At 39.1% G+C, this 16,487-nt stretch overlaps 1 protein-coding gene and 1 long non-coding RNA gene across 2 annotated transcripts; one reads left to right on the top strand and one right to left on the bottom strand.

Moving 5' to 3' along the window:
* Positions 1 to 671: 671 nt before the first annotated feature.
* LOC105449320 (probable salivary secreted peptide) lies at positions 672 to 1,387 on the bottom strand. The gene has a single exon (XM_011688468.1). It carries the CDS (start codon positions 1,307 to 1,309, stop codon positions 914 to 916), a length of 396 nt encoding a protein of 131 aa, XP_011686770.1. The 5' UTR covers positions 1,310 to 1,387; the 3' UTR covers positions 672 to 913.
* Positions 1,388 to 8,956: 7,569 nt separating this feature from the next.
* On the top strand, positions 8,957 to 11,018 carry LOC105449321. Its single transcript, XR_974330.1, has 2 exons — positions 8,957 to 9,427; positions 9,528 to 11,018. It is a non-coding gene; the product is annotated as an uncharacterized LOC105449321 (long non-coding RNA).
* Positions 11,019 to 16,487: the final 5,469 nt, after the last annotated feature.

Here is a 16,487-nt window from a genome sequence, read left to right on the forward strand (position 1 = left end):
TTCGACATAGCGCAAAAAATCTACAAATAAACCAAAAGCAGAAAATGTGATAACGGGCACTGTTGTCTAGGCAAGCGAACAGAACACAATGAGAGTCGTTGCGCGCGCAGCGCACGGGAACGCAGGAGGCGCGGGAACGCAGGAGGCGCGGGATCACAGGAGGCGCGACAGCGCCCGATTCACCGCCGTTTTTATTTTTGGCGGTATTTTAAAATCTGTTGTCAAGGTAGGTGCGGGAGCACAACTACATAGTTTCCATCCGGACGAGACAAAGGGCATAATTAGGATCGGACTTCACTGGTAAGTTCGTCCAATCTAACAATTAAACGTATAAGATACTTGATATGACTTTTATAATAACGATGAGAGAAGCAATAATGTAGGTACATCTATATTCTAATGATCTGTCGTATAAACATTGTACGCACATCTAAGATTCAATTTGATCTCGATAGTCAACATCAGTAATATTATAATATATATCCAATAGGCATCATTTAAGCATCTTCATGTATGCATACATCGTTGTATTAAAATAAATTTTACGCATGCAAGTAAATTAATATAAAAAAAAGAGAATAAAAATTGTTAAATAAAAATGGATTTCTAGGTAAAGGTTATAATATAATACATAAGTATACAAATTTGAAAATTTTAAAGAAAAACACAAATTACATCAGTTACATTGATTTATTGGTGATATATACAAGACTTCAAATAATTAAAGTGAATAACAAGAATATTCAGTGACATGCCTTCAGCAGCAATGGTGGATAGTATTGCAATAAATAGTTCAGGCTATACTGGGTTGATTTTGACTTCTAAGATTTTTATCTGATTATTTTACATTTTCATCTCAGTTGCATCCAAAAATCGTCACACCAATAGGAGTAGCTGCTTCCACTGAGGTCGATTAAGGTCGTGCATACACCTGAACGACGAAGTTAATGCCGTGACTCCTCTGGCTCTTGAACTTCATGGTAACGTTGTTGTGTCCAGGTCCACCATTCAGAATACTAACGTACGCGCCGTTTCCATTCGTCTTCTGGCCCAATGCTTCAACCATAGTAATACGTTCGTACGCTGCTGCATAGAAGGTCTTCTCAACAGTCACAACTCTCAGCCAGCTAAAATCCTTGATGATGTTCTCTCTGAGGACGACCCTATCGCCGGGCACCCTGGAGCCAACGACTAAATAGTGTGACTTATCAGCATAGGTGTCGAGAGCTCCATTAGCGGGTACAGAGTTGACGGTTAACAGAACGGCGAGCAGAACAGTCAGGCCGATTATGTATTTGTACGCCGTCATCTTGGCTTATGTCGCACTTAAAAACTGCGTTGCTATTACTGCTGGAGGACTACTCGAAGTCTGATGATATTTCGGGCGATCCGCGTTTAAATACGAAGAAAATTGACGAAGTGCAAATATCTTCGTACACAAACATTAATGAATATTTACTTGCAATCTAGTTGATTGCTCTCATTGTTTTCTTTTTATCAGAAAATTGACGAAGAAAATTGACGAAGTGCAAATATCTTCGTACACAAACATTAATGAATATTTACTTGCAATCTAGTTGATTGCTCTCATTGTTTTCTTTTTATCAGAGCAATGAGTTTTTATATAAAAAAAATATAACAGTATTAATACCACAATATTCTTTTCACGATAGATAATTTTATGGATGTTTATAAGTACGATATACTTTTTAATGAATATTAGGTAATAGAGAGAATTTTAGACGCACATTGCAGTTGTTACTTACGACCGATATTCTGTCACCATGCATTCGCCAATTGACTTAATGATCCGAGTGAATCTATTCTCGATGCAGAACCTAAGTGCACACACGAGGTAACATATTGGATGTTCACACGGTTAACAAGCATCTGAGCAAACAATCTCCAACAGCCTTGACAAAGCAACTGTGACCCTTGCAATTGGGCAGATTCACTATTTGGGAAATCGCAAAAGATCAAAATGCGTTATTAAGATCTTATTGTTAGATTATATACTTTTTCATCGCACAAAATGAAACGTAAAATGCAAATTTGTTAAAAAGAGATTAACGTCAACAAGTATTACAGCTTATAATACGCGTATAATTACTTTTTATATTTATTTATTTTCTAATTGTAAAATACAAAAATAAAATATGTACTGTTATTTGCTTATTGCAATTTTTATATAGAAATCCATTTTTATTCAGCAATTTGCACTCTCTCTTTATATATAAATATATTTACACGCGTAAAATTTATTTTAATAAACAATATATGCACATATATGAAAATGCTTAAGTGACTATTGGATGTATAATATTATCAATGTTGACTATCGAGACTACACTTCTGTTATCTATCGTGAAAAGAATATTGTGGTATTAATACTGTTATATTTTTTTTATATAAAAACTCATTGCTCTGATAAAAAGAAAACAATGAGAGCAATCAACTAGATTGCAAGTAAATATTCATTAATGTTTGTGTACGAAGATATTTGCACTTCGTCAATTTACACTTCTGTTAGAAATACGGGTTTATACTGGGAAATAAAATACCAGTTATTACGTGGGTAAATCCATTTAAATAATATCGAATTTTTTTGCGGATGATTCGAGAGAGCAGCTTATTTGGTGTGAATACACAGTCAGATAAAATTCGCGACGCTTCGATAAACTTTTAAAACTTGTATGATTCACAGACGGTCGCCTGAATTAAGTAGCTCAAAAAAGATGTTTGATTAACGACGGAGATGTTTGTACGGTTGTCAATAATCGGATTATTAAAAAGAATAATGCGAGCGTCGTTTTATCTGATCATTCTTATTTAGAGTTTCACTCGCTAAGCAACTTTCAAATGAACTGCTTGCAAATATATGTTTCACGTACGTTCCACTAACGTATACAGGTATCTCCCGTCTCCGCCTAACGTTAATTTACTGCAAACCACGTCCTGCTGCCCGTGAATGGGACCGGGGATGCTAGGAAACAGTCCGATGGGCAATGAATGCGAGCTTTACTCTCTCGCATCTCCTTCTCGCTCTCCGCGTTTTGGCATATGAAAGTTGGCCTACGAGAGACTCTCTTTCTCTCTTTCCTTCCCTCCCTTTCTCGCTGTTTTTTTTTCTTTTTTTCTTCTCTCGTCTCTGCGCGTAGCTCTCGTTTCTTTCTTAATCCTCGACACGCGAACGCGTGTGCATGTACATGCCTGTCGCGTATACTTGTGCACTCGCACAGATGAACGATATAAGCGGATAATACCGAGGCGGTGCGCCCTGGCGACTTCACCTTCCTTTCTACGTATAGGTACGCTCGGACGCCGGGATGCACTCGCATTATTCATTCGGCGTCCTTACCCTGCGATCGCGGGACCGACCCGATCCCCGTGGCACCTGTCTTTGATGGTGGCAGGCGCGAGACGCGGTTTGCTCGCGCAGTCCGCCTATCACCGCACTGTACGATGCGCTTGCCATTAATTATCTGGCTATATGCTTCGGAGATCCGAGGCAAAAGCCGACTTCGGTCGTCTTAACGAGCCACAGAACGCTCCGCCGATCGGGAATCGATACTAACGGTGCAGGGTGCAGTATTGAACTCTTCAACTAGCATTAAAGGTTTACGGATTGGGTTTACAGATTTTGTATCGTTTGGGCGATTAATTTAAGGAAATGTTCTCTTGAAAGAAACTTTATTATAAAACATGTTTAATTACAATTTCCTTATACATTAAACTATATGTGTTTGAAAATTATAAATAAAAAATAAACTAGCTTTATTTGATATTTAATAAATGACAAAATTATTATTGTACATGAATATACTTTCGATACCAAACAATATCCATATGTAAATATTGATAAATATCGTGTTATTATAATTATCGTTTATTATAATGTAATATATATTTAGTGTTTATTTAAGACAGATCGAGAAGTCTCATAAAGTTTTCATAAAGAGTTATATTAATATTATCAAATATTATCTAAAAGGAGACAAAGGGCTAACCGATAATACAATGCGGAAGGGAGATAAGGGAGTGTGAACGGTAGGAAGGTCAGTCGTTAGGACAATTAGGCGAACAGAAAAGTTCCATTGCAACCGTATACCTTATTGGCCATTGTTACAAGAATCGGAGTGACAGTTACTAGTTTTCTCCATTATTCAATGCCGTCCGCTAATTCACACAAATTAGCATATACGCGTCTGGAGAGGGGAGGAAAAGAGGGCTGAATTTTATATTTGCCCGTCGAAAAATCCGCGGCAATAAAACTGCTGTCATCGCTTCTTTGCGCCATCAGGCCAGTACGTGTCCCTAAATACTTGATAATAAAGTACTTCAAATCAGTTTAGATAAAGAGGTGTAAATTCGCTTTTTCCAAAAGCTTAATCTACTCAACGATAAGAATAATCGAAAAGAGTTCTTAGTAAGAGGAGACAAACAACAAATTATTATCTCTCTTCGTTAATTACTGATGAACAACATTGATCTGGCATTGTTATCATCGATATACAAAAAAATTACGCGAACCGAATTATATCACGGTGTTTGGGTCGTCCATTTCGGACTCTCATCTATCAATATAATCCTTCATATCGGATAAGCTTATTTAACTCATTTTTATTCTCTATTTTTTTACGTTGCGATTGTAATTATTCTACATATAAACGAAATGGGGCATGTTTAAAGTAATAAATCCGATTAAAATGACAATAGATTTATGACAATCCATTACATATATCGATGAATCGACAGATTATAAAGACGACCCGGGTGCATTAGACGCGCAGTTTCATGGCAACGACCTTAATCCGTAACGCATGTGTATTCGAAGCCTAACACGAGCGCGTCATAAATCTATTATTCGCTGATATGTTACGAAGAGAAATCGGGCTTACGATAGTTTTGGTTTATGAAATTCTGATCACTCTTCTGCGAATAGCGGTTACACCGCACATTGTACATCTATCCCTATTGCCGCGCAATAAAGTTAAGTATAATAATCGGTTGAGAGCCGATTACAAATCGAAACTTCTGCACGTCGAATCCACTGCCGAGTCGCAATTATTAAACTTGCTTCTGTCTGCAGTCCGTCGTCTTTTACGCGCATATGCCGTTGTGCTCGTTTCTTCCTTTGTCTTTCCCTAGAATGAAATTGTCCTCCATCTTTCTGTACTTTTTAACGAGAATTAAATGGTGAGAGGGAGCAAGATTTGAAAGATCTTCGAGTGACGCGTGAGATGTTGTCAAACCTTCGGTAACTGCTCGAATTTCGTGCCAATCAGGCACGATAGGAAAGACGCAATTTTTCTCTCCGCGCTTTCGTTAAGGCGTTATAAAGTTTTAAGAGGCTTCCAATTTAATCGAAAACTTGAAATTTCTGAAGGTCTAGACTATAATAATATTAAAATCAGACAAAGTCTGAATGGCGCATTAGAAAAGAAATCCATTTTGTTTCAATGTGACATAACGATTTTATATCTATTGCATATTAAATACAATAAATTTGTAAAAGTATGAAAGAGCACACTTAATAATGTCCAGCGTATCAAAAAAATCGAAGGAATAAATTAAATAAGAATAAGGATCGACGTTACCTAAAAACGTTAATGACAACTTCCTGATTAGATTAATGATTAATAAGCTGGCGGTATGATATTTCCTGTCTCAAAAATTAAAGTTTATCCGATCCGGCGTCGATATTCTCTCACACCTGACGCCGAAATTATCCGTTAGAAACTGTTAAATTCGATTTAACGTTTTTAATGGACAGTAAAGAATTAAAACTCGAAAATTCGATTCGCCGCGTCAAAAGCGTGAATTACGGCGGGCGCGCGGAGAGCTTTTAAAGTTGAAATTCTTGATAGCGCCTTGGCAACTGCCCGGACTAATCCGCAGGAAAGCTCAAGGTGCAACGATGCCCCTTTTAGAAGGGTGCACTGCACGTGCGCCGCCGTAAAGTCGTCGAACGACGTCCCGGTGGCCCTTCGTGGGCGCGAGTAATCCTCGTAGATTGGCGCGGCACAATAATTCGTCTCGTATCGGCCTCATGGGGCTGAACTCGGGGTGTTAAACGAGCGATATTTTTTCTCCGGGAATACCAGCATCGGTCGCCGCTGCACCTGTCCTGCGATCTATCTAGCGAGAGGAGTTTCGTTGCCAGTTTAGTGCAGCTTCCTTCCCATTCCCCGGCTTAATCCTGCAAATGCGTTAATCGCGCGGTCCTCTCTCGGCGCGCGTGTGCTCGAAACGATACAAAGACCGTCGCGAATTATTAACGTCACATTAAGGCGAAACGAATCGCGTTAGCGATATGAAAGATCATGAATTAATATTGACACTTTTGATAATAAATATATTTTATTGACTTAATTTAATTACTCTTTAATATAATTTTTCTCCGCTTTATCGATCGCTTCTTCGTCGCTTTTGTTTGTCATAATCCATTCATCCGATAATGCTTCCGGAGTGATTTTCGTCGACGCGATTCGATTGCTACAACAAGGCCCTTGTGTCCGTGCTATCGCAGGTCAATGCTGATATTTTTCTTTACATCCTTTATACGTCGCTGCTTTAATACACCGTTAAAACGAACAGCCGCGGCGCGGCTGTAGTAAAAAACCGCAGTAAATCGATGTATCGTTGCGAGAACGACACCCAAGGCGTACGAGAGGATGAGCTATAGAGCCGGCGGACGCGTCGCGACGCGACGTCCGAGTGTCGGCGCTAGCGCGACGCTTATCTCGGCGCGAATGGTGTCTTTTCCGGCGCGCAAGTGTCGCAAGTGACGGAGGAGAACTTGAGAAACGTTTATACCGTGTGCACCTGACATCACACACTCGGGGATCTTGATTGTAAAATATCCGCGACGTGGACGCGGCTCTTTATACAAACGTCTAGTTTGCGCGACAGATTTCCGTACGTACGTATATACGTAGAGTTAATGATACATATCATAACAGAGGATCCCGTTTACATTCGCATGGTGGATGTTCAAATATTTAACAGCGCTCGTGTATTTACTCAGACACGTTGCATTGTTGGTATAACACTCTGCGGCTGCGTTTGGCTCTTTGACAAAACGATCCCGTCCGGGAACTCTTTTATTGTACAATCCGCCAATTGCCAAAAGATAACGTCATTGAAATCCAGGCACGTATCCAGCATTTCATGGGGAGAGAATGAGACGTAAATGCGAGAATAAAGATTCAAGTTTTTAACTTTTCCTTGCTCGGAATCGATTATGTGTAGGTAATGTGCGTTTGTATGATACGATATATTCCATTTTGAAGTTAAGATTTTTTTCTAATTTAAGCGAAAAAATTTTATAAAGAATAAAAATAATGTAGTCACAAGAAAGTAAAATTAATAAATTTGAGAGAACGTTACAAGTAAATATAGTATTGTATAAGAATATATAATTAAACTGGATAAAAAATATGATTTTTTCGACATTTATCGATATATTTTTAATTTCATAATTTTTTGTTAAATATAACGACGAGAGAGTAACTTCGTTTCCGAAATCGGATGCTGTAGCACGTGATGCGCCTAATGGAACATGGAAATGCATGAATAACTGTACACGAATAACTGCACGTTTTTTATCGCGAAAAATGTCGAAAAATACGTCGCTGTACCACGGTTAGATATTAATCCGATGTGTCGTGAGATATATGTATTGTACATGACTCATTGCGCTACGCGGATTGTTTCCCGTATTGGCGAGAGTAATCCGCTCTATGAGACGGGCGTGTAACATCGATTAGATGAGCTCGGAGCTACGAAAAAAAATCGAGATCTCCTAACGAAAGGAGCTCACCAGCTGCTTAATTAAAGACATCTATACTCGGACAAAATCTTCGTCGTTCCGCTCTTCCGGAAGAGATGGCAGATACGCGCAAGAAACAACGGCACGGTAAACACGGAATAGCCGTGAACGGAGGAAGGTGACAAGATACTCGGAGGTAAGCGTAAACATTTCCCAGTACAATTAGGAAGCGTTTGTCCGCCTGTGTTTGTCGAAGGATCAGTAACCAGCTTGGGTAACGCCTAACTATCTGTCACCGGGCGGCCGAGTGACGATTGCTCGGTCATGCGGAGAATTTACGGATGGTTTATGACGCACGGTAAGGGGATAGCAGAAACACGACATAATAAGAGAAATCGATAATGCCACGTGACGATTCGTTTCGCTGGCAAGATATTTCGTTGTTTATTTTTATGACGTTACGTAATTTACCATGAACGACTTTCAATTTTATCTCGCGAATGTTATCATCAAAATCAGTCTTTATTAGATAACTATTACGGGCTGTAATCGCAATCACGTGTAGAGATCTACATAATTTAATATTCGAAACTATATATTGTAGTAGAGATTATATGATTATATCCCCCCTTCCTCCCTTGGGAGAAGGTAGGATATATCTCACAATTGATAGCGGTAGATTGATGCTCTTATTTAATCAGAATGTATGACGGTCATTCGATACTGTATATGAACGATGATTGTTTCCGCGAAACATCGCTCGAAGAAAGCTTCCGTTCTAAAGAAAATATTCAGGAACTTTCCTGTTCTCTTCTGTTGTATCATGCAGTCTCACGGGCAGTTACGATAATCAATTTTTGCAATCAAATCGACGATAAAAAATATTTATAGCAGTAACTAGATATATATTTCTCTTTGTATTTTAAGGTCAAAGAATATCTTAGAAATTAAATTTTTAACTTTGCTAAAAGTAATGTTATAATTTTTTCATTGGGTATTATATTGTTGTGCGTACTGAATTATCTTAACGATCGATCTGCGTGGCTTTTCGCGATATACAAGGATCAGAGACATCGGGTCGACCAATCGCAGCGGTGACCAGGGGTAGATTATACTATCACGAGTTGTGTCAGTGCCGGAATTAAGTTATTAGCGTACGGACTCGGGGACCCCTGGAATCGCGGAGGAGTTCGGCTCGACGTACGGTAATTTGATATCGGATAAACGTTCCTGTCGTCGGCACGACCGACGTGGGCCTCTGAAGGCACACGCACGTCGAGCCTGGTTGCACGTCCAGCGGAAAGCGCATTAACCCGCGAAAAGGACGCGTACGCGGACGGGAAATGCTCGGCCGGATTTATCTGCCGACTCGTCGTCGCTCTCTCCCCCCTCGATAAAAGCCCGGCGACTAAAAGTCAGAATTTTTTATAGCCGCTCTAGATAAACTCCCCGCGGAATGGCATTCGCGGAAATTTAATTACTTACCGCGGGGCAGATTAACGCCGATGCGAAATCTAGATAATGTATTTAGGAAAAGTTGATATCGCGCCGGGGAGCGACTGAAATATACGATGATAATTACGAGGACGGGAGTGACGCCGCCATCTCCGTTATTATTTCCAGTTGGCAGCTTCGGTGATCCCGATTATACTCGAGGTACCTGTTAGAAGTAGAACAAAAAGACTCGCCAATATTTAATTTCATAAGTATTTTACAATTTATCATCCGTAATTGGTTTATTTTCTTTTTCCGGAAGGTTCATTTCAAGTTCAGCGCCAGCGGAAAATGCAGTTTTCAAAGAGATTGCAGATTATCTGCGCGACATTGCATAAAAGGACTCGTGGAGAAAAACTTAATTTAGCTCAGTCGTTGTCAGCACGTGAATAGGCGAACGAACGTGTGCGCGCGCGCCAATGTGCAGGTAATCATTCTATCTGTCCGTTCGCAGTTAATACAAATTTCTGAGGAAATCCCTGTTAATCGGCCGACTCATTTTATAATCTGCAGACCTTATGGTCTGTCGCCATTATCGAGAGAGAAAGAGAGAGAGAGAGAGAGAGAAACAGTTAATGATGGCAAAAATCTTTCACAAATCGGACGAGACAGGAAATCAAGAGACACGCTCTCGCTTGATTTTCTTCGTGCCTTATTATTTTCTGTAGTCCCTAACTTTTAATCGATTAAGAGTTCAATCTACCTTTTTTTTTGTTTCCTCGAATATGATTAAATGAAATTGGATGTTCGTCCGAGCTGTGTCTCCGATAGCGAATACGAAATTCGGGATTGATCGTTCGAATCGCGTTCTTCTTTTCAATAATAACTGATTTTTTTCCTGAGAAAATTGCTCTTCAGACAGATTGATATAAAATCTCGTAATCTAACTGATAAGAATATTACAGTATTTTAACGTTTAAATCTCATCTAAAATTAATAGTTAATAACGGTGGAAAAAAAAACTTGCAAATTGTGCAAGACGGAGGTCGGAGAGTGACGTCGAGACGTCTTCCACACTCTTTTTGCAATATAGCGTACGTTATTTTGTCAAAGCCGAGAAGATGAGCGAGCTCCCTCGTAACCGGCAAATTGCTTTAAATGCCAAATTGAAATTTCTTAGCACCGCGTAAGCTTACATTAGCTGCTCGGTCCCGTTGCCTGAATACCTGAGAAGTATGGCGCGTCACTTAGCTGCAATACGGCTGGTACTCTAGGCTCGGAAGCCGAAACTGAGAGCCGGTCACGTAATTCCTCGCCGGCAAACTTGCCGCATTATCCGTTGCATTACGTTCGGCAGCCAGAGGCGTTAGCTTCCAGCCGGCGGACATTAGGTTTATGCAAGCTAAGAGAGTCGACAAGAAGCACGCAACGATCTAAATCAACAGCGACATGTTTACAGCGGGAAGTCGCACAGTTTACGATATGCATTTCAAAAGAGACATACATTGGCATTGGCTTATCTTAACGTTATTTTCGCATAAATTGGTAAAAAATACAAATTGCCAATAAAATCGAAACTTCAATATGCGATAAATAGAAGAAACTAAATTGTTAAACGCATTAAGTACCAATAATAGCGATGTACCCACATCCATCAAGTCAAAAGTAAAAAAAGCTTTAAGATTCATTGCTATTACGAATAGTAATTTATAAAATGATGATGTTCAAATATATCGATAAAAGCTATTTTGGATATAATAAAAAACGGATCTTTCTAAAGAGATTGACTTGATATTAAACAGAATAATTATAATTCACCCCTTTCTTAATTTAAATACAATTCCTATCGTAATGTGAATCAGAAAACGAATACGTAAATAGTCGAAGGATATTTTGTTACCGCTTTAAGACGGTATTTTTATTATACTTTCAAATTGCATCCGATTCTCATTTCCACGGCGCAGCAATGAGGAACAGATACATCATGTCGTATCGGAGGAAGCCATCAATGCTGGAACCAGGAAGCCGTCCGAAGTTCTCTAACGATGATATATCGGGGTAGCACAGGACCCCTAAGTTGTGGCCATTTTGATATGGTGTAACGTACTCCTTCCCCATTCCCCCACACGCGCAACTCTTTCTTGCGCTATCCAGGAGAGGCATTAAGCCCTTTCCAACCCCTTTGGAGTTACTGTTACCGTGACCGTGACAGATCGCCCGTCATAATCCGGCACCATGAAAAACATATCGACGATCGAATAGCCGTTCCAAAAGTGGTGCGTCCCATTTTTCCAGCCAAATGTCCGGCTCGCATTACGCTCCTGAGATAACGCTCCTGAGATCTTTATGATAAAGCTATCGTGCACGCACGTGTGTGTGTGTGTGTGTGTGATTGATTTGCTTCTCTTCATTAAGATATAAATAGAAAAAAATGTGAACATCTTTTTAATGTTAAAACAGATAAGCAAAAACTGTTATCGTGCGATAGGATATCATAAGAAAAAAATATATCTATCTTACTACAAGATATTGATTTGAAAGATTTTTCTAATATTCTCTTGGGCGTATTTCTGGTATTTTACGAATTCATGTAATACTAAAATAAAATCTCATTATAATAGCTGAAAATTAGCATAATCGCGCACGTCGATTTGAATCTGTGCTGGGGGGTTTGAAAAAGGTGACGCATTACGGTAGGAAAGTCGAGATCCGCGTTCCCGTTGCACGGCAATTTTTTCGCAAAAGTTGTACGATGGTGGGTCAACGGGGGGAGCTGTCAGGTTAGATTTAGTTTTCACAACGTTCGTCTATACTTTTGTGGAAGAGAGCACTTTCGTACGGTGATTTGCGACACTCTATCTCGGCGTCCTTTTACGCTGTCGCTCTTAGTTGGCGGAAATGTATGGTACATTACAATTCATCTCCGACTTCATCGCCGTCGGTCGACAGGAATTTGCTGCGTAACGTCTTTCAGCTGCCCGACCGTTTAATCCGTAATGGAACAAAACATCGCGCCACCAGGTATTCCGCTCATATTTCACTCGTCCTTCCACGTTAATGAAGCGCGATGTACCAGCATTTTCTTAATTATTTTTCTTACAGCGAAACGATAAACTTAATTGACATTGAACAGCTAAGGCATTAAAAGGGATTAAAATCGTTTATTTAATAAATTTCAAGTTTTTTTTTACAAAAACTTTTACAAAGATTTCTTTGTCGCCAATAAATAATTTCGCTCTAGGAGAGAGTTCTTTCCAAGCAAGAATCATGTATTGACAGAAGAGTCATTCTGGTTTTTCTCGCTGAATATCGAACAAAGGCAGAATGACTTCTGCATGTATATCGATATGTGTCTTCTGCCGGAAAGCTCTGTACGTTTCGATGTGACAGAAAGATTAGTAAAGTATCTATCTCGATGCTCAAGTACCTTAGAAATAGACACGTAACATCGATATCGTCGGTTCGATTGTTTATTGATTTATATATATATATATATATATGTATATCCGATAGAGAGGCGTATATATGGCCTTCAGCGATAACGTCGCGTTGATAACTCATAGTTATCACGGAACTCACTGACAAATGATGCAGCTCCGAGAAAATCACCGCGCCGAGATTAATCCACGGCGATTTTGCCCAGCGGAAAGAGAAGGCTCCGGCCGGCCGGTCCCGAGTCTTCCATTTTGGTCTCGTAATTAAATTTATGAGAGTTAACTGTTTCGGACTGTGGCCCCTGCCATGCGACGAGGAAATGCACTCTTGTCCCTCGTATACGCGTAAACGTATAAAATGTGTCCACGTGCGTGCCCGCGCGCGCATGCCGCGCTCGTTCCGAAAAGTTCGCTATTTAACATCGGGCGAACGGACGGCGAGCTCCGCTTATAGCGCTTACAGCTTGACAATTATGCGACGCTCATCAGAGGCCTCGTGTCGCGCTTTCGGCATGATCGATGCGTTTTATATTCTTCCCTCTGCCTGAGATTTACACTTCCCCGAATATCCTCCTGCAGTTTATCCGCGTGATGCACGCATTATTTCTCGCGAGCTACGAATGTGAATCGAGCGGATTAATTGCTTTATGTAACTACGAGCAAATCCGCGAGCTGGCCGATCGCGATTTTGATTTTAAAATCGCACAATTTCCGTACTTGCTTCTTCGTAACTTCCACGCGAGACCTTAAGCTTCGTTTTTTTGTCTAGCAAAATTAAAAAATTCAATTATTTATAATACTAATGAAAATGAGCATAAATCTGTCAATCAAAGGAATCAAAGATACAAAATGTGACATAATCTTATTAACATGCATGAAAGAGTTAAGTAAACGTTTGAGTACATTACAACGTATGCAAAATAAACAAATGTAGAATTTCCTATCGCAAGTGCGGCATGTTAGAGTGTTTATCTACACGCGACTTTACGTACGTCAATGTAAATTGTAACGTGCGACGTTCGACGAAATGCTCGCTTTAGAAATGCTATGTGAAAGATGCTAAGAAAATATGTGCGTATAAGAACACAAGAGATTTCAAATTATCCTATTATAACTGTTATGCGATACTGTATATCGTTTTTGGATCGATCATTCTGACTGTCTTTTTCGGACTTTTTTTCTGTTGTAAAATCCGCTATGACAGTTGCGTGTCGGCTAACTTTTTCAAGATTTTTGTTAGGTGAAAATTTTGTGAAAGTTAAACGATATAAAAATTGTAATATTTGTATGTTATGAAACTCGAGAGATAATAGAACATCAGATATCTCGTCTCAAAAACTACAAAAAATGATATCTATTTTACTTTTCCCGAGCACAGCAAAAACAGATCTTTTTGATAACACTTTTCTTTATTTGCTTTCATAATGTACTTTTAATAATTTCTGATGCACTTGATTATTTCGTAACTCAAGATTATGTAATTTTTATTTCTTATTATTTTATTACTTATGTAAATTAAATAGAAGTTGGAAATATTGTGCTTAAGATATGACCTGGCATATTAATAGAATAAATGCAAACAGCATGTGTTTATAGGTAGCTCTCATTCGTTTTTATTTACTTAAATTATACGAACGAGAATATCATATTGTGTATGCATCTTAACACTTGCCCTTCATCATTATGTAGTGCCATGTAATCGATATTGCTGTTGCATCTATATACAAATATCCGTTTAATATTCGAAGCACCATCTCTTACGAAGCTTTAGCAACTAATTGTAATCTTGTCGTCGCAAACAACAATTTTACTAATTTCATATCAGTGGCACTATCTCTTGGCAATCTTAGGAACTAATTGAACATTATCCCGACTGCTAATTTCTGGTATCCGAGTCTCTTTTGACCGACATTAATGCCGGTGAAAATAAATTAACTAATAAATAGCGAATAATTCTCTGCAAAAATAGTAAATATATTTATTAATTTATTATTAGTTATATATATAAAATTATATCGTTTTATATATATTTATACAATATGTATTTTTATATATGTTCTAATTATAAAAAAAATTTTTTACCGGATTTTGGTAAAAAATAGAAGAACTGCTTGTAAATCTTTCTATAATTATAACAAATCTATAAATAATAACATTATATATACATATATTTGTTCGTATTCAGAACGCGCTTATAAATAGTATTTAGCGTATAATTCACATTATTATATATATAGTACAATTTATGTTACATATATTATAGAATCTCAGACATAGAAATGATGGAACGCATTTATTGATAAAAGTGAGGTATATGAATTATATTATGGAATTTTAAATTTGTTGGCGAGCTAACATGTATAGCTTATAAGCAAGTTCTGAATATACGGAATTGATTTTTTCCATTGCATCTATGAATGTCATACGTATTCTATACTTTAAATTTATATTAATATACACATCTGTGCTACATCCCAAATAAAATGTGTGCGTGTCCGTGCTACTATAGAGCTGGTAGGAGCGAAAGATACGTTAACGTGTTACACATACACATTTCATTTGTGATGTAGCACATACTCAAACCACATTAATTTTCAACGTTATGATTTTATCGACAATGTTAGAAAATGAATGTAGCTACGTAATAATAATCATTTAAAAAATGCATTTATTATACTGCAGGTGCTAATGTACGGGGATTCTAACGGTCCCACGTAAATAGCCGCTCTCATAACGCTACAAATGCTTCAAGTGTGTCGACGCGACCACGTCGGAGTTCGACAAGCAAAAGGTTTCCCGCTACGTAGCGTCTCGTTTATATACCGATTCGAGTAGCCAGCGCCGAGCCAATCAGAGCGCTTGGTGGCGGGCGCGAGACATGGTGCACGCCGCGCGCGCGATAGACGGCGGTCCGTTGGCGGCGCTGACTGCTGAGTCCGCAGCAAGTTCGAGGGAGCGTAGCGTCGCGTCTCGCCGCTCGCGCCACCAGCCATGAGCGCGCCCGCACGCCAAGCGGTCTGATTGGCTCGGCGCTGGCTAATCGAATCGGTATATAAGGGGGATGTTACGTAATGAGAGGCCTTTTGCTTATGGGACTCCGACGTGTCGCGTGCAATGCCGCTTTTACTTAAATGACCGCGTCTCGCAAAACTCATGATCAGGACGATGTAGCTGTAATGATGTAATAATATTGGAACTAAAATAAATTGTTCTTGAAACAAATTTTCTTGGTATGCTCCAAAACTAATTTATATATGCATTTATATATGATTTTCAGCTTACGAGAAAAAAGCGTCGCGGCAACGCAATGGCGTGCAATACATTTTGATTTTTAGACGAACGAGTATCGCGAAATACGCGTTCAAACGAAATATTAATGCATACGCGCCTTTTATAATAATTATTATTACGTGCAATAAGCGCGTGTATTAGTTATATATTTAAAATGTGGAAAATGCATAAACGCGAAGATAAAGAGTAGTCGCGCGCCGAGTGCCGACGCGACTACGTCGGAGTCCGACAAGCAAAAGGTCTTCGACAGTGTAGCATTCCGCTTATATACCCAACTCGAGTAGTTAGCGCGCTCCAATCAGAGCGCTTGAGTGCGGGCTACTATATAAACGGCACGTACGCGCGACTGCGAGACATTTCGCATCGAGTAGCGGGTGTGTCACGTCGCGTCACCAGGGACGATCCGACGATGTATGTACAGCTTCAGACAGTTTATGCGCTGGAAAAAATGGATGAGCACGAATGCATTGGGAAAGAAATTTATATCCTGGTACATGTAATCATTGTAATCTATAAATTTATTTTATTTTTCCTATCATTTTGTTAAGTTACAAAAA

The sequence above is a fragment of the Wasmannia auropunctata genome, unplaced genomic scaffold (assembly GCF_000956235.1).
Source record: "Wasmannia auropunctata unplaced genomic scaffold, wasmannia.A_1.0 LD336076.1, whole genome shotgun sequence".
Classification (NCBI taxonomy): Eukaryota; Metazoa; Arthropoda; class Insecta; order Hymenoptera; family Formicidae; genus Wasmannia; species Wasmannia auropunctata.